The sequence below is a fragment of the Sardina pilchardus genome, chromosome 6 (genome assembly GCF_963854185.1).
Source record: "Sardina pilchardus chromosome 6, fSarPil1.1, whole genome shotgun sequence".
NCBI lineage: Eukaryota > Metazoa > Chordata > Actinopteri > Clupeiformes > Clupeidae > Sardina > Sardina pilchardus.
The window spans coordinates 14,966,629-14,991,923 of record NC_084999.1 but is presented as its reverse complement, the minus strand read 5'-3'; the positions used below and the strand labels follow the sequence as shown (position 1 = coordinate 14,991,923).

The 25,295-nt window shown below is 42.1% G+C and overlaps 3 protein-coding genes across 7 annotated transcripts in view; all 3 read right to left on the bottom strand.

Moving 5' to 3' along the window:
• Positions 1-2,062: 2,062 nt before the first annotated feature.
• si:dkeyp-97a10.2 (uncharacterized) overlaps positions 2,063-25,295 on the bottom strand; it is a 360,817-nt gene continuing 337,584 nt past the window's right edge. Inside the window, exons 2-7 of the mRNA XM_062538594.1 lie at positions 7,426-7,473; positions 7,197-7,261; positions 5,520-5,858; positions 4,972-5,208; positions 4,264-4,360; positions 2,063-3,814 (exon numbers count right to left, since the gene is read on the bottom strand). Coding sequence (XP_062394578.1) covers positions 3,754-3,814; positions 4,264-4,360; positions 4,972-5,208; positions 5,520-5,858; positions 7,197-7,251 — 789 coding nt within the window. The 5' untranslated portion in view covers positions 7,252-7,261; positions 7,426-7,473 and the 3' untranslated portion in view covers positions 2,063-3,753. The remainder of the gene's footprint in view (positions 3,815-4,263; positions 4,361-4,971; positions 5,209-5,519; positions 5,859-7,196; positions 7,262-7,425; positions 7,474-25,295) is intronic.
• On the bottom strand, positions 7,964-17,939 carry LOC134082694 (uncharacterized). Of its 5 annotated transcripts, XM_062538598.1 has the most exons (8): positions 17,784-17,939; positions 16,635-16,753; positions 16,155-16,446; positions 13,396-14,924; positions 10,412-10,470; positions 9,985-10,326; positions 8,821-9,051; positions 7,964-8,519 (listed from the first exon to the last, which is right to left on the bottom strand). In XM_062538598.1, the coding sequence occupies exons 5-8, from the start codon at positions 10,449-10,451 to the stop codon at positions 8,419-8,421; spliced, it is 714 nt and encodes a 237-aa protein (XP_062394582.1). In that variant the 5' UTR covers positions 10,452-10,470; positions 13,396-14,924; positions 16,155-16,446; positions 16,635-16,753; positions 17,784-17,939; the 3' UTR covers positions 7,964-8,418. The 5 variants fall into 5 exon arrangements, with proteins under 5 accessions (XP_062394582.1, XP_062394580.1, XP_062394581.1 ...); XM_062538596.1 differs by lacking the exons at positions 16,155-16,446; positions 16,635-16,753; XM_062538597.1 differs by lacking the exons at positions 16,155-16,446; positions 16,635-16,753 and having other exon boundaries at positions 14,775-14,924.
• Positions 19,446-25,155, bottom strand: LOC134082692 (uncharacterized). Its single transcript, XM_062538593.1, has 6 exons — positions 25,071-25,155; positions 24,791-24,868; positions 23,923-24,267; positions 21,717-21,947; positions 21,539-21,632; positions 19,446-21,443 (listed from the first exon to the last, which is right to left on the bottom strand). Exons 1-6 carry the CDS (start codon positions 25,102-25,104, stop codon positions 21,413-21,415), a joined length of 813 nt encoding a protein of 270 aa, XP_062394577.1. The 5' UTR covers positions 25,105-25,155; the 3' UTR covers positions 19,446-21,412.

Sequence of the window (25,295 nt, the reverse complement as noted above, 5' to 3'; positions counted from 1 at the left end):
ACTGCTCAGTTAGAGTACTTTTTTATTCTGAGGAAATACTTTTCTCCACAATGACTATAATTCTTGGGATTTTCCTTAGGGTTAAATAAAGATGATGAGAAAGAGAAATATGTGTATAGAAATAGCTGAAGCAAAGAGAGATGTCTAAAGAAATAGCTGAAGCTGTTACGTCTTAATATTTTATACAGTCTACAGTATGGTGTTAAAATACTGTTTGTGATGTACTCAGACTGAAAACGGTGATGAAAGCATGTATGTGTGCATGGATGAGATAACCGTGTAATCAGATTTCAGCCGTCAGGTTGAATGGAAACTTCAGGAGCGGTCGGGGCAGGGGAAGTGGTGCTGGGATTGCCATTGCCATGGGTATAACGGGTCACTTCCTGTGTCAACAGCCACAACGGTTCCTCATTTTTGAATGCATAATAAGTAAAGGCAGCACACTTAAATAGTCTGAGACAAGTTTGACTCCCTGATGAAGGCTACATTGCCGAAATGCGTTTTGAAAGAAAGGTTTAATGTGACCAAGCCGCTCCAATAAAGGCTTTTTAACTTTTGCTATATGAGAGTGCCTTGGAGCTCCTCTTGCTTTTTCATCTGAATTTTCCCCATCCAAAGAGCACCTCAAACAAACCTTTTCTGAGTCCAAGAAGCGCTCCTAGACAGAAGTTTTCTGAGACAAGGGTTGGAGCATATTTTTCCATGATAAGTTGCATCTGGTAGTTTTGTGATTTAACAGCCTCATAGGTAGATCTCCTATTCACAGTTAATAGAATGAGAAGTGACTGTTTTTCTACTGTTACACCACAGCATTTGTGCAATGTGTCCTGATTACGTTGAACGTTGACACGCTTAATTGTCATGAAGGCCAGATAGACTGATTACTTACTGATTGCTACAACACTGTTTGCACGAGTAAAGGTACAGTAGAACTAATGCACTGAGTAGGTGGTTTAACTGAAGCATGAAGGCTGGAAAAAGTGAGGATGATTATGGCTTGTCCCTTGACTCGACAGCATAACTGTGGCTATGACATGGTAGTTCATGGTAGAGAATGTGACATGACCGACCTACTGTATAGGTGCTGACACGTCTGATTATGGGCCATATCAGACAGGAAAGAATGACATCAGATGATGAAAAGGTGGTGCAGTATTTACTGTGGGCTACTAAATGATTGCCGCCTAAACATTTCCTGGCACAATCTATGGCAGAACTGCATTTGAGTTAGACAAAGGTCAAGACTACAAACGTGACCAGGGACATGCAACAGCTTATATCTCAGTCTCACATCACGATAACGATCCCGATCCCACGAACAAAGGGGAAAAAAGGAAATGTGGCTATGTGCCAAGCATACACACGACTGTTTAATGTAAAGCAATCAGCCTATCTACAGCTGTGTTATCCTTATTAAGAGTGTTCTTACAGTGGCGTTGATTGAGAATATCCTGCATCGAGCCTTGCATAACCGGATGCACATAGATTGGAGTCCTCTCACACCCCTTTGCCTGAAGTTTACCCTATTTCACCTCATCATACAGGCCCTGAAGAAACCCTTCTCCTCTTGGGTCCATTGTCTAGTGGAGAGCCCCGCAGGAACACTTACTGCCCCACTGATCTCCATACGTAAACATGAACTCAAACTGCAGACAAGGTGGCACGGAAGTAGGGAAGATAACATGAATGCAATAGGGGGGTGTGCTGATACAGATAAAAATGACAATATTTCAGCAAAGGTTATGTTCACAAAACTGACCTTTGTATAGCGGTGGGATGTAGAATAGAACTGGCCTATGTGTAATATAACTATGTAAACTTAGATTAAGTTCAATGAAGAAGGAGTGGGCCTACCTACAGTGCCCATGTTGAGTGATCTTTAGATGAACTGGATTTGAACTTATGGATGTACAGTCACAGTGGAACACCGTGCATCGAGGACTTGCAAAGTGCATTGGACAACTCCACTACATAGGCCTACTGGCCATTGGAAAAGTTAGTTGGATCATAATTATCTTTAAAGATCTCAGTGGACCAGAAATAGACCGTTATTATATCCATCTCCTTGTTATGTATATATGTTTATGGTTTTTAGCAGACACTTTTGTCCAAAGCAACTTACAATGACATTGATACATTAAAATGAACAGTTTAAAAGTTAAGTCATATAGCAAAAAAAAAATAAAAAATAGTGTCATGAAATGTAACAGAATAACGAGAATAACCATAAACATCATTAGATACAAGTTAAACAAACTTTCGCTAAAACAAAGAGCATTAATGTTAATCATTCCGCCAACAAAGAACCGCCAACGAAAAGTCTCGACTGTGATGACACAGTGACAAGTGTTGATGGAAGGCATACAGTATATAGCAGATGCTAATCAGTGGACCGCAGCGGATCCGAGGGGACGTAGAGCTGGATCATGCAATTAAAGCCTACCTTACACTGACAGACTTTGACAAGATTTGGGAAAGATTCTTGAAAGATTGTAGTCTTTTAACTAATGCCCCTCATTCAAACTTTACTCGAAAGACTACAATCTTTCAAGAATCTTTCCCAAATCTTGTCAAAGTCTGTCAGTATGAGGTAGGCTTAAGATAGCAAGGTGCAAGTGTCTTATAGGCCAGAGTGAGGATTTTGAATTGAATTCTGGCTGCTATAGGAAGTTAATGAAGAGTAACTACGGTAACAACAGATGAGTTACATCTGTCTTCTTAGGCTGATTAAAGACTCTCTCTGGTAGTTCAATTTATTTGAAATCAGAGAGGCGAGGAAATTCCATCATATAGTCACAGAAAATATTTCAGTGCAGTCACAGTGTGTTCTATCCTTTACTGGAATCAGTGTGGATTTCTGTACTGTGTGTTTGCTGCATATCACAGACCATAATCCTTGGTAACACCAAACACAGAATCAAATGTGGTCAATTTGGCCGCAGGCAAGCCTTGAATATACATGTACATTGCGTTTATTCACAACCAGGGATTACATGATGTTTCAGGGTGCATGCTTAAAGCACCACTAACTTTGATAATTACTGCCCAGACATCTCTGCAAGGTATCATTGGTGAAAATCATCAATTGACCATCAGCAACTAGACTACAAGGTTATTATGTGTCCTTGCCATATGCAAATAAATGGCTCCATATGGATCATTGCATGCTGAATACATTATGCATCATTCCAGCCTGATACCTTTGTCTCCATCCCATGCTCACCATAAAGAACATCATGCTAACCATGCTTCGTTGTAGCTCAACAGAACTACGTGCTGATCTGTCTTATAAGTACAAGGCTATTATTGCTATAGGGTATTCTATCTTTCCAGTGTTTAAAGTCTTCAACAGACCAGTGCAAGTTTGAAATGAGCAGTGGTTACTTTGTAAACACTACAAAATCACAGCTGTGATATTGAACAATACTGACATAACTATTAGCACTTTCAGTAATATGGACACAATCATGGTCTGAAATAACACACTTTGTTATAAATAAGCAGCTAATAATACCGCCCAGAAGAATGGAGAAGTCTGAGATGTGTTCATTTGTTTGCCAGAGAACTTCAAACTGCTGCCAAGCAATCAGCTCCATACTGACATCCATGTTGTGTGTGTGGTTCAGTTCTCTGAGGTCACCATGCAGACCCAAACAGGAAACCCCTCCTTAAAGATTCTGGGTGCCTGAGAGGGGTTTCTCAGTCAGGACACACAAACACACACACACTTCTAGGTGAGTGTGCCAGATGTCCTCATAAGGGGCCGTCGTACTCCCTCAGCCTTTCTCCTCTGCTCCTGTGCTGCCGTCGTCGCCTGAGAACAAGGGTCACGGAACAAATGAGGACAAACGCACTGCCGAGATATGACACCGCAGCACTGGGATTATCTTTGGACTGAATGGTTCATACAGGGTGCTACTGTGAAGCATTAGTCTACAGATTCACAGCATAGTTAACTGAAGTACTGCTTTAAATAATATAAAGTTACAAGCTGTAAGAGCAGAATTATTATGAATCACTGACGGTGAAATCACTGAATCAGTGACAAAATCACACCATATTACGAAAATACACTGCAATAGGTAATGGGAAATTTATTATGTATACATAATGTCATGCATTTTTACTTCACTAAAGCTTGCATCTTTTTTTTAGGAAATTTAGCAACTGTTCTAAACATTTAACCAGATGCTTCCAGTGTAGAGTGGACAGGATAATGTTGGCATGTGGCATTGTGTTTGAGTCCAGGCCTAACTGGCTTACCTCCACAGCAGGAAGAGCAGAGCCCCTGCCCCGATGAGCAAGAGGAAGAGGCAGACCACCGCCACAGTTCCACCATTCCCTTTCCTCTCACACGGTTCTAACACACAACACACCCAGCACACCAGAACAGAACACACACAGCCAAACAGTGAGTAATGTTCTCCTGACACAAAACTAATACACATGGGGTGAAAGGGTGGTGACAGGAAAGGCTAGATTAACAAAGCCTATATTCGTACATTTGTTAAAATGTTTAAATGATACTTTTCAGGGACCAACATTTGAAATAATGAATATAAAAAATCTATTTTAGCAAGCAATATTTCTGAAACTTTAACCTGTGACTCCTATTTACTCATTTATTTTATTTCTGAGACACTGAAATTCAGAATGAAAAACATAGCATAGCGTAGCTCTTTTCGTATAGGATGAAAAGTTTCCTCAAATCTGCTCACATTTACCTGAGAAGTTAAAGGCTTAGTCAAAGTGCCATTTCAAAATATCTCAAAATCATGTTGAGACTAATGTCAAGTTTCACTAATATCTCATAGAATCCACTATTGCCACTGTACTGTATCTACTATTACAAACTGTTGGGAACCATGGGAAAACACATCTTATCTCATCCGCCCACCATAACTGTGGCACTGCATAGACTCTTTCCAGAGGTGTAAAAGGCCGAGCTTGTGGCACAGCATAGACTCTTACCGGAGGTGTAGGTGGCCGAGCTGTGGCCCAGCCTGTTGCTGACCACGCAGGTGAAGAGGCCACAGAGGCGCGCCGTGACGAAGAGGGTGGAGTTGTCTGGCGAGAGGCGGCCGTGCGAGCCGTCCACCTTGGCCTGCTCGTGCATCCAGCTGAAGACGGGCTGGGTGCCCCACGCCTCCTTGCAGTGGAGCGAGGTGTGAGACACGTTCACCATCACCGACACGTGGTGCACGGCCACTGGACACAAGGAAGCACAGAGGGCATGAGACGCTAACCTGCTAAACATTCAACTACTGAGAGCAAGACGTCACAGGAAAAGCTACGTATGAAGTATGAAAAAGTGAGTTTTTTAAAAATATATACAGTAGAATAGATTTATCTACAGGTTTGGACATCACAGAGGTCAAGTTAAGTCATAGTTGGAGCGAAGTTGTGGCAAGTGCAACACATTTGGCCAGAGTGTACAAATGAATATTATTTTAAGCAGCAGTACACATGGAAACAGAAAATGGCACTTTTTAAATAAGATTTTATAATCAATGTCTTACTATACTCTTCAACAATGTGCTGAGCAGAGGCTACGCGTCCCAAATGATCGGTCACATTGATGGTGTACACTCCGCTGTCGGCATGGACAAAGTTGGTAATCTTTAACACAGCGCCTTGCTCTTCTATGAATATACGCTTGTCTGGTGCCTGCCCAGGGTACTCGGCAACCTTGACCGGGTGCTTGGCGTCGGGGGACACACGTTCCCACACCACCGTGGGAACCGCCTCCTTGGTTGTGATGCCGATCTCGGTGTGCAGAGCCAGAATCTGCCCTTGGACCACATACAGTGGCTTTGGGTCCAGGAAGTGGACAGATACTGATCGGCACACCTGGGACCCTACACAGAAACAGCAAAACAAATGTGAGAAGTCTTCTCTTTGCAAATAGCAGAACACTGTATCACACAATAAGCAACTACTGCAGAAAACTGGTCACGTAAATAACTACAACTGTGATCTGATTTTTGTTGCAGACAGTGAACCACAACTGTTTCTAAAACAAGATTCACAAAACAAAGCAACACAGGTTGAAGGTAAGAAAGCCTTTTAAATTTTCACTTCATTTTACAAGCCAAGAGATTTCTGTAAAATAAATATCCATGATTCGTCATAGTAGAAATTCTCAGGAACTGAGAATGTAACTTGGTTTCAGACTTCTTTCACTTGTCTATGATAAGTCTAAAATGCAGAGATGGGAAAAGGCTGCACTTTGCATAGAAACGTGTTTTATTGCACATTTTATGAACAAATGTGCAATAAAACACGTTTATGCAAAGTGAGGCTTTTTTTCCTTCTCTGAGTTAACATGTACGTTTGGCCAAGCACTCTAAAAACAGACACAAGAGACTAAGTGAAGCCTGCTCCTACCATACAATTGCTCTAAGTCTACAATGCAGCCATGAGCCACATGTTAGGATGAATTATTTATCTATTTTTCTGCTCTACTATTCCCTCTTAGAAAGTCACAGATGTAACAGAGAGTGCATCTGTTTATTTGAACTTTAACACGAAAAGTGTGATGAGGGAGTGTTGCCATTACAACTCCTCTGTAAAAAATAACAGGATAGCTAGGTCCAGGACATGATATCAAATCACAACATACGCTTGACAGTGCGTGCCTGCCTTCCCTGATTTACACAGTGGAGCTGCCAAAGAATCTAGAACAACCTCCAATTGTCTGATTCACCTCAAGTGACCACTGCTTCACACAATGCAAACATAAACAGACATGCACATTCACACTGCTTCGGCTATAATGTCTGGGTTCCAGTGTCCCAGCAGAATTTGAGTATGGCAAGATTATCCATGCTAGTTACTTTGTGTCCAGACAACCATGCAGAAATCACACCACCCATAACCAACCACTGGAAAGTCACATATGCACACATGCATTAGACTGAAGGTCTAACAGTCCAGTTGCTCTGTTTCTAACTAGTACATGTAGCACTTGTTTCTTGTAAACACATCATAAGTGAACAAAATAAACCTTGGCACTGAAGGTACATTTCAAAGAGGGGAATAGCAGCTATTCAGTTAACATACAGACTTGCTCAAAGGCGATTACACAACCCATGTTCTACTAACTTTCCCAAGACAAAAGACAATAAAGAGAAGTCAGAAGTTGAACTGGAAGCGATAGACAGAAAGAGAAGAGAGACACTGAAAAGAAAACTCACACAAGCTCAGCATTAAGAAGAAAGCCCAGAGAACTGGCTGTGTCTTCAGTTCCATGTTTACACGCCTGGGAGGGGAAAAAAACAAGTCCAGCACAGCAGTCCAACACCAACATAAACTTCTCTGGCACAGCATGAACAAAATGGATCTATGGATCACTCTTCAGATAGCAACAGTATCAGTAGCAACACACAAGATACTATCAGTGCCTGCTGCGTGGGAATCACCTACCTTTCTTTTGTTGAGACACGCCGATGTTGCTCTGGGACTTTCGTAAAAAGAGGGGCTTCTCTCTACCACGCACACACACACGCAAAAGGTTTTACCGGCAAGGAGTGGCTACACGATCCACCCGGGTCACAAGGGCCGACCATAAAATCCTTCCACTGCCGTTAACAAACCTGCCAGGCCGCCCTCTGAGCACAACAGATGGGAGAGAGAGACTGAACGCGCCTCAGAAATCCTCTGGCGCAGATAAGGAAACACTTCAACAGGAAACGTCAGTGAGATGAGTGACAAGCCAGCGAGTTAGTATGTCTGTGCAGTTCAGGTTTGGCTCTGAACATGTGCTTCCTCCCTGTAGATCAACACAGGCAGAGGTCTGCGAGGCGTCAACTTGTTTTTCAGTCAGACCAACTTCCTTCTACTATCCTGTTCAGCAAGGGGCACTATAGATAGTGGTGTCCACTTCAGGCGACCTGATCTCTCTGAGCTGATATTACAGCATGTTATGTGTAGGAGCAAAGATTGTCTCGCGACTGAGTTGAAATACTGGCACAAAGCAATTTTTTTTTATTGTCTCCACATAATGTTTTTTACCATATGAGTCGGTGTTGACAATAACCAGAACAGTGCAACAATAAAAGAAACGTGAAAGCATATTCAGAACGTGAAACAATATACAAATGTTTTCTCAAGAGAATGGCAAGCTGTAGGAACAAAATGCCTTTCTTTCTTTACATGTTGTGTGAAAATCCTAAAATGAAACTTCTCAAACTGGCAACAATAATGCACATTCCAAGGAATCTAGAGTTGGAACTATGTAGAGTAACAATAATTTCAACAGATATTGTTCAGCATGTCTGAGCAGGCACTATATACCAATTATAACAATGGTATCACTTGTCATTATTAAGCATTGAAATTCCCCTGTCTTCTACATTCAAACATGACAGGTGGCTGAACTGAGGTAGTAGAACTTTGGAAAAAAAATATTATTATATATTATATACCAATAATTACAGCACTATAACAAAATCCAACTAAAGCCATGGTCAAATAGTTGGTTGGCACTGGATCAAGTTTGGTGGCCACTGACGTACTTCCTGAAAAAAAAAATGGTTAAATATTACTTTTGCAGAGTAGCTTGAATGTTAAATGCAAAATGTAACATACTTTAGTATCACACATGACTATGAAGGGAATTCCAGGAAAGCGGGGACTGCCGGGTGGAAATTTGCCTAAAACATGAAACATCAACACTGAAATCAGTAAAATCAGTGCTTCAATGGTCAAGGCTATAGCAACACTGGAGCAGACAGATTCTTTGGGACATTCTGAATAGGAAAGAAATATCAGCACATTGAAGTATTACATGTCAAAAAGATCTAGGGTCCTCTTTCTTACCTGGTATGATGAAATGAGCCACACTGGTTCCCAAGCTGCTGTTACTGATGCAGGTGTAGTTATGGCCGTTTGCCTCCTGTAGGTGGATTTTGCTTCCTCCATCAGATATATTGGCTGTCTGGTTGGTCACCTCCACACCGTCAACCAGCCATGTGACTACAGGACTGTCCCACTGGGCTCTCTCATGAGACACGTCACACCTGAGTTGAACAGAGGCCTTTGGAGGCTTCTCTGTGGGAGGGGGGGCACATGCACATATATGCCAGAGAAAGAGAGAGAGACAGAGAGAGATGCACAATAACACAGCTGAAGCTTGATCAAAACTCTATTTAATGCGTGTCAGTGACTTAAAAGTTAACACAAAGTCTACGTACATCACCATGTGAGGGAAAAGAGCAAGTCCAATTTAAGCAGTAAGCCCCAAGAGGCCGTTCTATATCGAGAATATAGTTTACCAAACGCTTTTGCACACCTCTTTTGTGGGGACAGGTGCGTCGGAATAGGTTACCCAGTTATACTTGAAAAAGAGAATCCCGCACACTGTCCATTCCGCATGCAAACATCTATTTAGTATTCACAACGTTTCGGTCATGGACCTTCCTCAGGTGAATTATCGAGAATATGGCACAGCTGAGGGTGCTGGGGTGTTGTACAATATGTGGCTTAATGTTCTGCATTATGTCCAATATTCCAATATGTGGTTTAATGTTTGGTATTTCTGATTACTTTGACACTAAAAGCATGCTCCTACATTGTGACCCTGTATGATATACTGTTCCTAAACATGGTAGGCGCCAGGGTTGTTATCTCTTATTATTCTCTGTTTTGTGTCAACAGCCATTGATTAGGGTAGACTGGATGTCTGCTGACTTTGCCACTGTTACTGTATGATTATCTATTCTTTACTGTTGAATACTTAAACCCTAACTATGTCCTTGTCTAGTTAGAGCAGCTGATGGATCTTTAGGGTGAAGTCATGCTGTCTCTCCCTTAATGCGCATCATTGTAAATAAAACTCTGCTCCTGATTTTTCATGGTCTGACTGGGTCTTCATTCATCTGTGGTATCAAAATTATCACATGCTAGTATTGGACATGTTTCCAAATCGTGAGTCTCCAGACTAGTTTTCAGGCTAACAAGAATAGCTTCACAGAGAGAACTTACCACTTTTGCTAACGTATTTTTCCATTGATGTTTGTCGCCCGTCTTGGTCAGTGGCAGTGATGGTGTAGCGGCCAAAGTCAGACTCTCGAACACCAGAGATCTTCAGAGTAGCTCCTCCCTTCTCTATACTGATTCTGGGGTCTTGCATATTACCAGGGTCGCCCTGCCAGGTTGCCAGCCTCCTAGACCCTGCGGCAGTATTGCACTCCCACGCCACCATGAAGATGTTTTCAGCAGGAGTCTTCTCAATGGAAGCCTCCAGTACAAGCTCTCTGCCCAGAGCAACATAGAATGGATGTGGATTTTTGAAGCGTACCGATAAGCCCTCGACCATAAGCACACCTGCGGAAGACATTACAAGGGGCTGAATCTTATTGTTATCAGCAGGTAATTTATTAGAGAATGTAAATATGAAATTGAGGCTTACACATAGCCATGATAGAACAAGCATTCCATTTCAGATTCATCTTCAGCTTTAAAGTTGATCTGAGGAGTATTTCACAAAGGCAGAATAAGACATCCAAGATAAGTGATAAAGCGTAATTAAAGATAATTACTTTGTCTAGTCATCCTAGCTCAACTCGTTTCACTAAGGCCAATCTAATGCAGGAGACGGAGCGACTAGGACAAACCAAGTCATTCTCATGTGCGCATTCTCATTTCTCCCCCATAGAACTCACGGTTGGAATAAAATAGATGCACACAAAGTGTACAACCGCTTTTGATAGACTAACAAATGACACGTCAACCCACTGCTTCCTTGTCTCGGCATTAAAAAGAAAATGAAGAAAGCGCTTGTCTACACCACTATTTCCTCAGTAGGCCACTGATCACGCATACAATTTTGTTATACTGTAAACGTCTGCAATTAATTGTGTGAAGACATTGAACTCTACACCGCATTCCAAATTATTATGCAAATCAAATTTTTCTCAGATTTTCCTAAATAGTTGATGCAAAAGCCAGTCAGTCTAATTTTAAAGTCATCAACTGTAAGAGAATAATTAAAATTTTAATGAACAAACCTCCCAATGATAGCAGTATTGTTTTTTTAAATAAAAAACGAAAAATGCACTGTTCCAAATTATTATGCACAACAGAGTTTCAAGACATTGTATAGGTTATAAAGAACAAAAAAAATGTAATTTGTTGAATTTGCAGCATTGCAGAGGTGATGTAAATTAAATCAAGTTATTTCAAAAACAGCTTAACAGGACAAGTTCCATGTTATCATAGGACCCCTTCATTGATATCACTTTCACAATTCATGCATCCATTGAACTTGTGAGTTCTTGGAGAGTTTATTTTTTAATGTCTTTGCAGAATAGCCTCCCAGAGCTGCCAGAATGTCAGAATAGCATCCCAGAGCTGCTGCTTGGATGTGAACTGAGTTTTAGACCATGCCTTAGGCTAACCAGCTACGACGTGACTCATACCAGAGCCCATTTGGGGAGAGCTGGTTCACTCCCTATTAACTCCATTATACCGGCATTTTACCTGCAATCTGTTGCAGTTCCACTAGGGGCAATCGCAAGTAAGTGCAAATGCAATGGGGGTCTATGGGGCTAGACAGCTAAATTGGTCTGTTTCACCTGATTGTCATTGAAAAATCGAAGATTGGATTTTAGTTTCTGCAAGCTCAATATGGATTCTAGATCGAAAGTTTAATGAACAAGTACTTATGGCCCTTTGGTTTCTTACAGACTTGGTCGTCGTTGCCCATAACACACTAGCATCCTGCTGATGAATGACGTCATTGACACGTTTGAAAGGCTTTTTAGAACAATTAAGTGACTTGAAAAATCTAATACACAGCCATGTGTATTTTCTTTGACCCCCCTTTCAAATGCAATATTCCAATGTCTACACAAAAAATTGTAGTCTTTTCAAACGTATAGTAGCCTTTTTTTATTTTGCACATTTTTGGCGTAATGATAGTTTAACATGCTTGTATTCTAATCTGAGATAAGAAGATGATTAACCTCCTACCATTTCCACTGAGTAAATTCAACATCCAAGATGAGAAAACTGCTTTTATTGGACGGCCACACATTGGTTCTGACCATAGAAATAAACACTAGAAGTCGCGTTGAGCCTCTTGGAATGCGTCGATACGGCCGCCATCTTGGTACAGGGGTTCAGTCATTTGACTACGCCTTTTCACAGTGTGAAAGCAGAGAAGATGCCGGACTTTTACGCCGCATGCGGCTGTTCAAACGAGCGAAACAAGAAGACAAAGGAGAAAGGCATAACATTTTACTTTAACTTTAACATCTTCCAAAACAGAAGCAACAGCGGCTGCCGCTTTCGTTTCGTTGCTGCTTAAAGAGAAACTCTGCAGGATTGGCGATTTCATCTTAAGTTTCGGTTTTGTTTTTCATTTTCGCTCGTTTTATGCTTGCATATTTCTCTGCAGAGCTTCCCCGACAGCATTAGCGTGTATATTTATACATATATAGGCTATATATAAATACCGTATATCAATTGCAAGCGTGGTTCTTCTTGTTCTTTATGCGTCTCAGCCTTCCAGGTGTAAACAGGGAACGATCGTCTCCTGAACAAACTGCAAGGTTGCAATAGCGGATAGGGACACTGGGGGCGGGAGGAAATATTACTGTTTTCGATAAAACTGGTCAGTCAAGCAAAACAATGATTTCTAAGCGATTTTATGACTATGAAAAAGTTGCATAGGGTCTCTTTAAGTTTCGCTATCGTCACGTCACCGACCAATAGCGTGCCAGGACTAGAGTATGGCCGTTTCTGATTGGAGCCAAAGATTCTGGCAGTGAAACAGAGAAGATAGATCTGCTGGTATCCAGCCTGAGCTGCCGGGCGAAATTCAAATTCCCCGGAAGTTCAGGCAGGGTTCACCCAGCCTAGAATGTAGGCCTATCGTAAATAAATAAATGTTATTCCTTAAATGGCCTACAGAGGGTATAAGTATTTGACCCCTATGTTAAATTCCTATAGGAGCAGGAGGATTTTTAAAATATGTATATGTTTTTATTTTTAAAGGCCAGCTATTTCATGGATTCAGGATAGACTATGCATTCTGATAAAATTCCCTTGGCCTTTGGAATTAAAATAGCCCCACATCAGCACTAGAGATTGGCATGGTTTTTCCAGTTAGCCTAGCCTGTTTGATTTGTTTGAACAGGCCGCCGCTCGAGTTAGGCCATTTTCATTATGATCGTGGCCAGACCCTTAATCTGAAAGATTCCAGGGTCTGGTTTACTACCAGGCTACAGGGAAATTACAACGATATACAACAGCACGACACACGCATGGTGCAAGTGTCAAACGTCTTTGTTATGAAACATCGCAAAGGTAGCCTACAATCATGTTAACTCGTTAGTACGTCCAATTCTCTGAGCTCATGTGGTCTCACATAGGCTACACTTAAGGGCTCACCTTGGGATTAAGCTGTCAAGCTTGTAGCCTACTATTTTCTGTCATCTCCAAATCAGGTTGCGCGAGCTAATGGTTATGCGGGGACTACATGTCCCAGTCAGAAGCGTCACTCCCCGGTTTCCCCCAAGGCAAAGCGGCCTACTTCTGAAGCTGTCTTGCCCTATCGTCTTGCCTAGCAAAGAGGCCCATCACCGCACGTTATCACCAATTAAGCTGATCTAACAGGCTGAAAATGCCTACCGGTCTGGAACTGTGAATAAAAACACTCAAACACCTAAGTAGTTATGTAAAACGATTGTCTGTTAAGGGGGAACACATCAAATTTAAAGAAGCATTTGGGAACACATAGATAAACTTGAACTTGCTATTAGGCTATTGCTCCAGCAGGGTGTACTCATGGCTAGCTGTTTTAACATCACGCCATCTGCAATTAGAATTATGACAATGATGTTGATGCAGTGAAATAGTTACATTTCATGTAAAATTGTCTTCATTTGAAAAAAAAACTATTTAGTGTTTTGAACCATTGGTTTGGGCATTTTGTTTCTTCTTGGAGTAGGTTACACCAGAATGCTTTATTTAAATGTTAAATCCCAAAATGTTCTTCTGGGTGATGTCCACTTGTTTACTTGTGAATATGCTTTTTCAGCCCTTCTCAGTTTGCAGACCTAGGCCTATCAGTAAGCACTGTGATTTAGAGTAGGCTATCACTAATTTATCTTAGTAGGCTACTGTATATTTTATTCATTGTAAAAATGTAATAATATAATAGGCTATTTGATGTCTTGATACCCGCTAATAGGCCTACATGTACATCGATACACCATACGATACATGATGAGTTAGGCCTACTTTTTTTTCTCCACTTCAAGCACTGCCCTTTGTGCTATAGCCTGGTTAACACCAGAGACTTTTCAAATCTCAATTTAATTATGAGATCATATCAGCGGAGTAGCAATCTTTCTTGTAGCTCATAATGCATTGCAATAGTCCTAGTTGAGAAAGAACTGCACTTGTGCAGCCAGAGGGTGTCTTACTGTACTTCTAAGCATATTTGGTTGGCAATATACTGCGAGTGCTTAGACATAATGAGAGTCTGGTCATCAACAGGTAGCAGACTATGGGAGAGCTGGTTGCGCTGATGCAGCATTTCATGGCCAGTAAGGCCACGGGATCTCACAGAGCTGTTCAAGCATGCTGTGGCAACAGATAGATAGATAGATAGATAGATAGATACTTTACAGAGAGGAGTAAGGGGGTAACTGCTCTGCAGTTGGGCTCAGCAGTTGGGCTCAGCACGCAAACTCTTACCTTTGGAGCTCTTGAACAGCTTTCTCCGGTAACTGCTCTGCGGCTGGGCTCAACACACAAAATCTTACCTTTGGAGCTCTTGAACAGCTTTCTGAGGTTCTCTTGGGTTCTCGGTTTTTTATTGACATTCTTGGTATTGTACCTCACAGCAGTCAATCTGTGTTTAGCCAGCAGCTCATCTCCAGCCAGTGCAGCAGGCCCTGGATCAGTCCTAATCACTGCAAAAGAGCCATCAAGGGGACACAGACTGAGGCACAGAGCTGTCTCTTTCAGAAAACCAATGTAAATGATGTGACACCTAAACTGCTAGTCACGTCTGAACATAAGCCACAGAGCCGACAATCTCAGGGTGGGTCACCTGTTGGCTGGGCACACATGAACACAGGAGCCTTTCTCAAAGCTGCACATTCATGGCAGCCATTGGTGACACGCTGAACACCAGAGTCCATGTCTAACGCATAAAAATAACCCTGCACAATCATGGAGGTGGGGTGGTCAAGCGTTACATGAAGAAAAGTGAGCAGACCATTGAGGACAGACCTGGGAACCACAGTGCAGTTGGTTGACGTAGTAAGAGGAGTGTGTCAACGGACAACAAACAGGCTGTCTTTAGACAGGGTGGTGACATACAAGTTAGGGTTGGGAGTTACTACAAACGACACTAACTGAGTCACTCTGAAGAAGACGCAGTGCGTCGAAACGTCAGTCATTTGTGCACCACAATAAAAAAAGTTATTTAATCTGAGTGCTCCAGTCATCTCTGGGTTAGTCTTTTAGAGGTAGCCCAGCCAGTGTTTCGCATTACTGCAATGCCATGAAGCAGACGCAACCTTTTATGTGTGTGTTCCAACATTCCATTTGTCTTTAGGCCTATGAGTAGGGGAGAACCGGTACAATCTTAAAAGTTTTCCATTCTTTGTTTAAACTCAATTTAAGACGATAGACTTGAAAGCTGTGAAATTTGGTTAGAAAGAAGTCATACATTTTTACTCTGTGAAACTTAAAAAGTGACATGGATACCTTTGTTACAACCTGACATTAAAAACACTATAGGCTAAGCACAAAACAGACATGCACTTTCATGGGCAGTTTAAGTATAGGGGAATACCTAATTGGGTGCATTTTTATGTCGCTCCCCCCATTTTTTTTACATAAAACTCATACTTTCCCCTGACACTCCAATGAAAGCATATGCAGGAGATGGAAAAGCGCACTTTGACATTCTCAGCTCTCACGACAGGCAGTCTGTGCGAGTCTGCCCTCGCCATTTTTTCACACATACGAAACAAATACGCCTGAAGTGGGTGCAAAAGTGTTAGAACATCTGGCCCTCAGACTGAATAGCCAGCCATGCTGGTAAAAGGCAGCCTTCAGGAACCAAACATGATGTCATTGGCAGTAAACTAGCACACAATAGTGTCAGCAGTGGTGTGGACAAAGGAACATACAGTATCTGGCACGTACTGTAGGGCTGTCATAATCATCATAGGGCAGTTTGGAAGGAATCTCTCCATCACGTCTTTGAACTGACATCATGAGGGTGGGCTTCAGCTCATGCAGTCCGTGGAAAGACAACTGCAAAAACTGGATGCAGGCGCAGACACCCGTCTGTCATGTGACATTGTGACACGAAGGTAGGTTCCTCCCCGGCTGCCAGAAGTCGGACAGTATGCATTGCGTTCATCCCATATGCATCACATCAAGTCAGATCTGTGCAGATCTGCATCAAGTCGATTGGGCCTATTGGCACAGTAGATATGGCCCAAGTCTTATCAATACTTAAAGTTAGCAGCATTTCTTTAGAAATTAATATTTGAAAATACTTATAGCATTTATAGAAATAATGTATAGCCATTTTGCGTTACATTAGTTGTTTGTGTCACATTTTGTGTTATCATTCAAATATTATTACATTGGTTATTTCTAACCATATTGTTAGTTGTTGTTGTTGTTGTTGTGTTGGGGGTAGGGGCGCCGTCATCCATCTCTGCACCAGGGCCCTGTGTGCAGTTGTTCTGCCAATGTCATCTCTATTGCAGCTACTCTGCTGCACACAGGAATACAGTCCAGCGGATTGTTAAACTGGCCCAGCAAACCATCAGCTGCAGCCTACCCAGCATTGAGGACATAATACACCATGCAGGTGCAAAAACAGAGCCTCCGTCATGAAGGATGACACAACCTGAACACAGACTGTTTGCCTCCTCCCATTGTAAGCAACATTAGCCTACAGAGTTTTGGTCTAGAATAAAACTAGCATAGGTCTACTGAAAAAAGTATGCAAATACTTCACAAACACCACCACCTAGACGATAAATGGTTTCTTTTCACAATATAGTCGGCAGTGTTGCGCTATTATTTGGAGTGTTCCTATCTGGAACATAGAACTCCACAATGCAGATTCTGGATGGCTGGTAGTAATGCAGCACTTGTGTTCACCTGAAACAACTATTTCACAAATTAGTTTGCTGTAAGTCCCTACAAATTAGAAATAGCTGTTTTCCTGAGACCTGACTCCTCATCTGATGTCTGAGACCTGACTGATAACTTTTCACCTGAGACCTTTTCGTCTGACGCTTTTTTCTGACAGCAGTTTTACTGACACCTGCACCCTTTTCTTCTCGTCTTCAAAATGATTGTGTAATTTTGTAAATTTGACAGCAGTTTTCCTGAGACCTGATGCCTTTTCATCTGATGTCTGACACCTGATTCTGACAGCTGAGGATGTCCTAAAATGTACACCTTAGGCCTACTTTCCAGACCCATCAACTTCTGGTGCTGTTTTAGGCTAAGCCGGCTGTTATACGCAGTTGTCAAACGTATTATGAATTCATAACATTATTTTGTCATTGTTCGCCCTACTCGTGCTGCCCTTTTCCGTGACGATAAACAATGCAGGTCGTTTATAGTAGCCAATGTAGCAGCCTATGATGTTTTCGTTAAATGCATTGCTGAAATAATGTAATATTTAAAGCAGACGCGGGTGATTGGGCTATGGTTGAATGTCATTGGACGGACACTGCACTTTAGCCAACACACAAATTACTGAAAGAGATATTGCTGTCTTTATAACTTACATCAAGGAGAGTTGCAATCGAGTTACATAGGTTGGATGCCATGTAGCCTATTCGAAATATTTCTTCAGGTGTGTTTCATGTTCTTGATCCCCTCGTCAGCATCGTTTTCCCTATCGAGTCCGTTTCAGCCATAGTTTTCAGCACAGAGACGATGGAGTCTGATGCACAGCTGACGAGTTTGTTCAACTCCGTCATCAATTCTGGAAACGAGCCAGTGCTGCGGTAGCTACTGTAGATAGCCTAGGGCTCTTCAATTAGCGGCCCACGCGCCGGTGAAGCACCCGATTTGGTTCCCCCCCAGTTCGTGTTTCCCCTAGTAGGTCTTCCTGCAGAAGCTCTAGTCGGCTACCGTAGGTGAAGTACCCGATTTGGTTCCCCCCCAATTCGTGTTTCCTTTACGCCACTATACTAAAGTTCTTGCGTAGTGGCTAGGTTACCGTACGTATTCTTAGTACTGAATTGCGTTTTCCGGTTTTCAGCTACGGTAGCCGACTAGAGCTTCTGCAGGAAGACCTACTAGGGGAAACACGAACTGGGGGGGAACCAAATCGGGTGCTTCACCGGCCCCCGTGATACTTTGTAGTGGCCCTTGAAATGTTGGCTGATGTTATCTGAGCAAATCTTTATATTCGGTAGAGACGTAAATAGCTGGTGGAAAACACGATAATGGAGGTAGGCTACAGCAATAGGCTACACTGCGAGTAGCGCCTATAAATAATGTTCTGTGTGGTGCGTTGCCGTTGTAGGCTACTGTGTTATTATGCAAAGACGTTACTTGTGCCTTGCTTCGTTTTTACGCAGCGTCACCAACATGTTGACGTGCGCCAAATCCAAGTTGTTTTCCTTAAAGCATGAAGCATTTTTGGTGCATGAAATTTCACCGGTAGTGTGCCTCTCCAGTCCAAGCAGGTCCTCGCGAAAACATTCGCCCTTCGTAATGTACTGTAGCTATTGGAGCAAATAGTCGGTTTAAAAGTTATGTTGCATGCTCTCACTCGCTCTGAAGTCCTGCAGCCACTGCACCTCAGCCAATTGCACGTAACGTTTACGAGTTGAACATAAGTTCCATCTTGGCTTAGTTTCAACGTAAATTGCCACTACGTTGGAGTATATATGCTACTAACATTTTAACGGGTTTCACCACGTAAATAGTTTCAGTGTGAAACTACACATCCATCGCCTTGATGTCAAGTCCACTGTAAGTAACATTGATTTGTGAACGCGTTCATCCAATATAAATGGTGGGAACGTTAAATGTACAAGTATGTTGAGAAGAGTTACATATGCGACCGATTATGCACGGCACATTTGATTCATTTGAGAAGAGTTACACATATGCGACCGATTACGCACGGCACATTTGATTCATTTGAGAAGTTACATATGCGACCGATTACGCACGGCACATTTGATTCATTTGAACACTGCTTGAAACCTGTTTGTACCCATTGGAAATTGTATGGACCTAGCAGTTACTGAGCACAGCTCGGATATACAACTCAGCTCAGCTGTTAATGTTATCACAGATTTCATATTAGCCATATTAGCAATGTAGATTCAGTGTCACCTTCCCGATGCCTACCATTGTGGTAGTCTGAGCCTGTGGCAGAAATATTCCCAAAACACAAACAAAATAACCACCAAAAAACGATATTATGCTTTTACAAAATGCAACATATTAGCAATATAGATCCAGTGTCACCTTCCCATTGTTTGCCTACCACTGTGGTAGTCTGGGCCTGTAGCAGAAATATTCCCAAAACACAAATACAACAAAATAACCACCAAAAAACGATATTATGCTTTTACAAAATGCAACATATTAGCAATAGATCCAGTGTCACCTTCCCAATGTTGGCCTACCACTGTGGTAGTCTGGGCCTGTGGCAGAAATATTCCCAAAACACAAATAACGACCAAAAAACGATATTATGCATTTACAAAATGCAACATTTGAACACCCATATTGGTGCTGTTGTAGTTTATTGTATCTACATTTCATACGTGATTACTCATATTTCAAGCGGTAGGCCTATTTCTCCGGCCCCTCAGTTGTGATACTTTTCATGAACTGGCCCCTATTACAAACTAATTGAATAGCCCTGCTCCAGAGGGTTAATACCACCATCTACAGGCCGATGGGTATACAGTCCTGAATGTACACATAAATCCATTTATTTTATAGCCCCCCATGGATGAAATTCCACAAAACTTGGCATACTCCCAGAGGGTGTCAGGTTAATCATACACATGAAATTTGGTGCAGTTCATAACATCTCATCTGAAGATAGGGGAAATTAAAGAAATATTACATTGCATGTTCAATTTTTACCATGGGGGTGCAAATCACAAATGACTGGTTATAAGCTAAGTTGATGCAAGTTCTTAAGACCAACATACCATAAACATTTTGTCATCCTCGGTGCCACAGTGGTAGTTATGTAGGAAAAACTGCAATTTTTAGGCTTCGGGCGGGGCTGGAGTGACCCCCAGGGACGAAACGAAAATTTTCTGCAGAAGTCTACTGGGGCTACATGCCCACCAAGTTTCATGTGCCCTGGTGTTATGGTGTCCCGGGAATCGTTGACCAAAAATTCAGAATCAATGACGAAAAAAAAAAAAAACTTTGACAACAACTATATAATATATAATAATAGGCTAGAGATAATCATGGGTTGATGTGACAGTCTAGGCCTGAATAGAAAATAGCCTACTTCATAATACTTCATAAACAAATACAAACAAATACAAATAGATGTAAACGTTCACTTTGGATAAAGGTGTCAGCCTTGCAGTGCTGCCATTTGTGCCACAGTCCATTCATATAACCTATCACACAACTGTGTCGTGAGGTAGGCATTGTTTCCCAACAGGACCCCGTGTGGGGTCGCCTGAAATTCAAATGGGGTCGCCTGAGATACAGGGTAGGCTATATCTTACAATTTACCTTTGCATTACATTAAAATACACGTAGGCCTACATTAAATAACCCCATAATATCAAAGTTAAGCAACTAATTGGATCCTTCATTACAATCTGGGCACAAAAAAATAAAAATGAGATGTTTGATTGGTGTAATCATGCCTGATCAATGTTCCAAACAAAGTAGCAAAACATCCAGACATGCAAATGTTAGTCAAACGTTTTGTGACATCAAAAAAAAAAAAAGGGTTACCGGCCAAAAAAGAGTGGGAACCCCTGCTATGGTAATGTAGGACTGTATAGTACTGTAGTAAAGTAGAGGTGATAGCATAGCAGGGTGGTGGTAGTGTAGCGGTTAAGGAAAGCGGCGAGCATGCAGTAGTTAGAGAAGTTGTAGGTTCTGTCCCTGGCTTCTGCCATTGTACCCCCGAGCACATCACTTAACTCTGAGTAGTTCTGGGAACAATGAAACAATGCCCTAAATATTTGACATATGTTGATTGTTGAAGAAACTGTCTTCTAAATGAATAAATAAATTACATTGTATTACATTTAGCGGACTCTTTTTAACCAAAGCGACTTACAACATGATAAAACATTTAAGCTTTTAAGAGCACTTTTAACAACAAATAAAAAAGCCCATAATACTGTAAGTGTAAGTGCATCAATGAGTGTAAATAAATCTAGTGACTGATGTTTGGCGGTAACTACAGATGTCTGTCATCTGTCCTTCGTCTCCTAGAAGAAGTACAATAACATGAATAAATTAATAGTACATTTCTTCTGATATGTAATTTACGTAAGAATATTGCAATTTCTGTAGTCTTACTTACCGATACAGAGATATCACTATTGCAAGCAGCGTAATGGCCAAAGCAACCCCTAAAACAATTGCTGCGGTGCAGCATGATGGACCAGGTATGTGCTCTGAGGAATTTAGAAATGAAAACAAGCAAATTACACAACTGATGCACTGCTATTTTCTAATAATTCATTTTTTTTATTTTTTACCTGGTATGATGAAATGAGCCACACTGGTTCCCAAGCTGCTGTTACTGATGCAGGTGTAGTTATGGCCGTTTGCCTCCTGTAGGTGGAGTTTGCTTCCTCCATCAGATATATTGGCTGTCTGGTTGGTCACCTCCACACCGTCAACCAGCCATGTGACTACAGGACTGTCCCACTGGGCTCTCTCATGAGACACGTCACACCTGAGTTCAACAGCGGCCTTTGGAGGCTTCTCTGTGGGAGGGGGCACATGCTCATATATGGTGGAGAGAGAGAGAGAGACAGAGAGATGCACAATAAGCCTCCTTACTTTTTTCCTACTAATATTTTGCTCTGAGCTGTTTTTAATCTAGTGACAGCAGACGCTGTTGACTACCTGTAAACTCTGTTTAATTTATGCTTTGCTAACACAGAGCAGCTATAGCCTGGCTATCACCACACTAAGCTCAATCTTTTAAGATTGAACATTAGTCTGGGGAGCCTGCGCTTTATTTCTACTGCACAAGAGGCCTGATCAAGAGGTGCGGCTTTTGGATAAGCTAGTAGTTTGTGACTGGACGCAGAAGATGTGGACAGGAAGCAGGAGAGATTGATGTGCAGTTTTCCATCCCGAGCTGCAGGGCGAATTCCAAATGGCTGGCAGATCAGGCAGGGTTTACCCAGCCTAGGCTACAGAGCAGTATGATAAATCTTGAACTGTGAGGAAGTGTCTTTATTTCATGAAGTTGGTCATTGAACAAAGAACTCCTGCAGAAAAGGATTTGGGTTGGATTTGGATATCTCATAGCTTTTTAGATATATTTTATACAATTTAATACGTCTGTAAATGCATTTTATTTTATTTTCAATCTGGCAAGAGGTGCAAAATCTCATTTCCATAAAGTGTGCAAATGAAGGAGACAGACCTACTTTACCACAAGTTGTGTCCAGTTAAGGTAGCACTTTACTGTATGTGATGATTGTGGGCTATTATACCCATTTAAGTTACTGGACTTTTGTAAATTGACCTGCACCATTGCAGCATCAGTGAGCGCACCCTAATACACTGTATGGTAAATTATTTATCAAATGACCTCATATTAGAAGAAAACAGTCAGTATTTTAAATATGTCTTTACGTTTGATGTCTATGAATGCAAAATACGCTGCTTAACCGGTAAAAAGCTTCTATTTTTCCCCTAAAGGCCCCATCACATTACACACGGCATGCGCTATGAAACCCATCACTTTCAATGGTTTGAGCGCGCAAAAACTGGTCTGCCGCTGCCACTGCGCTCTGTACTGAGCGCAGCGGCAGACCAGTTTTTGCCGCTCTTGTGCGAAAGTTGAAATATGTTGAACTTTGACCACGCCGTGCCGATAGCTTACCGCTAGGTTGCTCTTAGTCTCTAACGATGTTGTGGTTACCGCTGGGCTCCATGCAAAAGACCATTGACTTACTGTACAGCGCGCCGTGGTCAAAGTTCAACATATTTCAACTTTGACCGCGGTAAGGCCCCAATCAAGGCCCCATCACATTACAGGCGGCATGCGCTATGAAACCCATTACTTTCAATGGTTTGAACACGCAAGAACTGGTCTGCCGCTGCGCTCAGTATAGCGGCATTTTGGCCGCTTTGCCGCTCTTGCGCTACCGTGGTCAAAGTTGAAATATGTTGAACTTTGACCGCGGCGCGCTGTAAGTCAATGGTCTTTTGCGCGGAACCCAGCGGTAACTACAACAACAATCGTTAGAACGTTACCTCAACCTAGAGCATTCTAGCGGTGAGCGCAGCGCATGCCTCCTGTAATGTGACTGGCCCTTGATGGGGCCTTCACATTGCACATGGCATGCGCTATGAAACTTTCAATGAGTTGAGAGCGCAAAAAGCGCAGCGCCGGCGGCATTTTGCCGCTTTGCTGCTGTTGTGTGTACTGCGGTCAAAGTTGAAATATGTTGAACTTTGACCGCGGTGCGCTGTAAGTGAATGGTCTTTTGCGCGGAGCCCAGCAGTAACCATAGAAATAGGAGCGGTAACCGCAACAAAAATCATAGAACTTTACCTTACCCAGAGCCATATAGATACATCTATATGGCTCTGACCTTACCTATGCCTTGAGCGGCAGAGCAGTTCCTGCGCACTCAAACCATTGAAAGTAATGGGTTTCACAGCACATACCGTGTGCAATGTGATGGGGCCTTAATGCTTTACAGAGAGAATCCACCTTACCGCTTTTGCTAACATATTTTTCCGTATATGATTGTGTCCCGTCTTGGTCAGTGACAGTGACGGTGTAGCGGCCAAAGTCAGACTCTCGAACACCAGAAATCTTCAGAGTAGCTCCTCCCTTCTCTATACTGATTCTGGGATCTTTTCCCAGCGTTTTAGGGTCGCCCTGCCAGGTTGCCAGCCTCCTAGACCCTGCGGCAGTATTGCACTCCCACGCCACCATGAAGATGTTTTCAACAGGAGTCTTCTCAATGGAAGCCTCCAGTACAAGCTCTCTGCCCAGAGCAACATAGAATGGATGTGGATTTTTGAAGCGTACCGATAAGCCCTCGACCATAAGCACACCTGCGGAAGACAATGACAAGGGGCTGAATCTGACTGTTATCAGCAGGTAATTTATTAGGCTTAAAGGGTCACTGCACCCTAAAATAGGTTTTTTGAGCTGTTGATTGATTGAAAATACTCATAAGTGGTGAACTGTACTATTACCAGGGTTAATATTGACAAAAATCGTGTTTCTCGACAAAAGTAACATTTCGTCTGATTTTGTATTGGAGATATTGCTCTCTCGCGCATACTACCGTTTGAAAACATGCCATGGCATGTTGGTCCAAAATACTATTGGAATGCTGACGTTGTCCTGTACTTCTAGTCCGACACTACGTCACCGGGTCGTTACAAATTAGGACTGAAACGCCCCAACACCTGCTGCCCTGATTAGCCTACCTGTGATAAGCCATGTCTGCAGCACTCATTCCCAGATTGAGTCCACCCACTTTCAGAAATGTGAAGTGGGTGGAGTTATGGGGTGAAGTGACTCTTTAACTGTTGTGTGAACTGACAATGTGAACATGAAAATGAGACTTACACATAGCCATGATAGAACAAGCATTCCATTTCAGATTCATTCTCAGCTTTGAAGTTGACCTGTTGTGATTTTCTTTCTCTAAGAATAAAGCAGTGTAATTAATACAAAATTAACATTTAGTAAAATATGTAGCATACTGTCATGTAGGCTATTTGTTACGTGCTGTAGTTATATTGTTGTGCTGCCTCGACGGTGGATGCCCAAAAAACCTTAGATCTAGTGTTAACCATAAATAAACAGAAATAAAATGTTCAATGAGAACTAAAGAAGTTGCTCTTACTCAGTTTGACACTGTCTGGATAGCTTCTTCTCATACAAATGAAATGGTGTGCAGCTTGTTTTTGTGGCTTGTGCTAGACCAGCCCTGCGCGGAAATACAGTAAAGGCCTTAATTATCCATAGGCCCTATAATCACGCTTAGATCACGCTTTCATCTTAGCCTGGCTAACGCCTCCCACTTCTCAAATGAGACGTGGTCTGGCAACCAGACGTTAATTTTCTCGTA

Excerpts from the sequence above, each read along its gene's own strand:
- LOC134082694 (XM_062538598.1), bottom strand. The coding sequence starts at position 10,451 with ATGAATCTGAAATGGAATGCTTGTTCTATCATGGCTATGT. Across the intron at positions 10,327-10,411 it reads TTGTTCTATCATGGCTATGT|GTGTGCTTATGGTCGAGGGC; the intron begins GTAAGCCTCAAT and ends TGTCTTCCGCAG. Across the intron at positions 9,052-9,984 it reads AAAATACGTTAGCAAAAGTG|AGAAGCCTCCAAAGGCCTCT; the intron begins GTAAGTTCTCTC and ends CCCCTCCCACAG.
- LOC134082692 (XM_062538593.1), bottom strand. The coding sequence starts at position 25,104 with ATGAGAAGAAGCTATCCAGACAGTGTCAAACTGA. Across the intron at positions 21,633-21,716 it reads GGCTCATTTCATCATACCAG|AGCACATACCTGGTCCATCA; the intron begins GTAAAAAATAAA and ends TAAATTCCTCAG. Across the intron at positions 21,444-21,538 it reads ATAGTGATATCTCTGTATCG|GAGACGAAGGACAGATGACA; the intron begins GTAAGTAAGACT and ends TACTTCTTCTAG.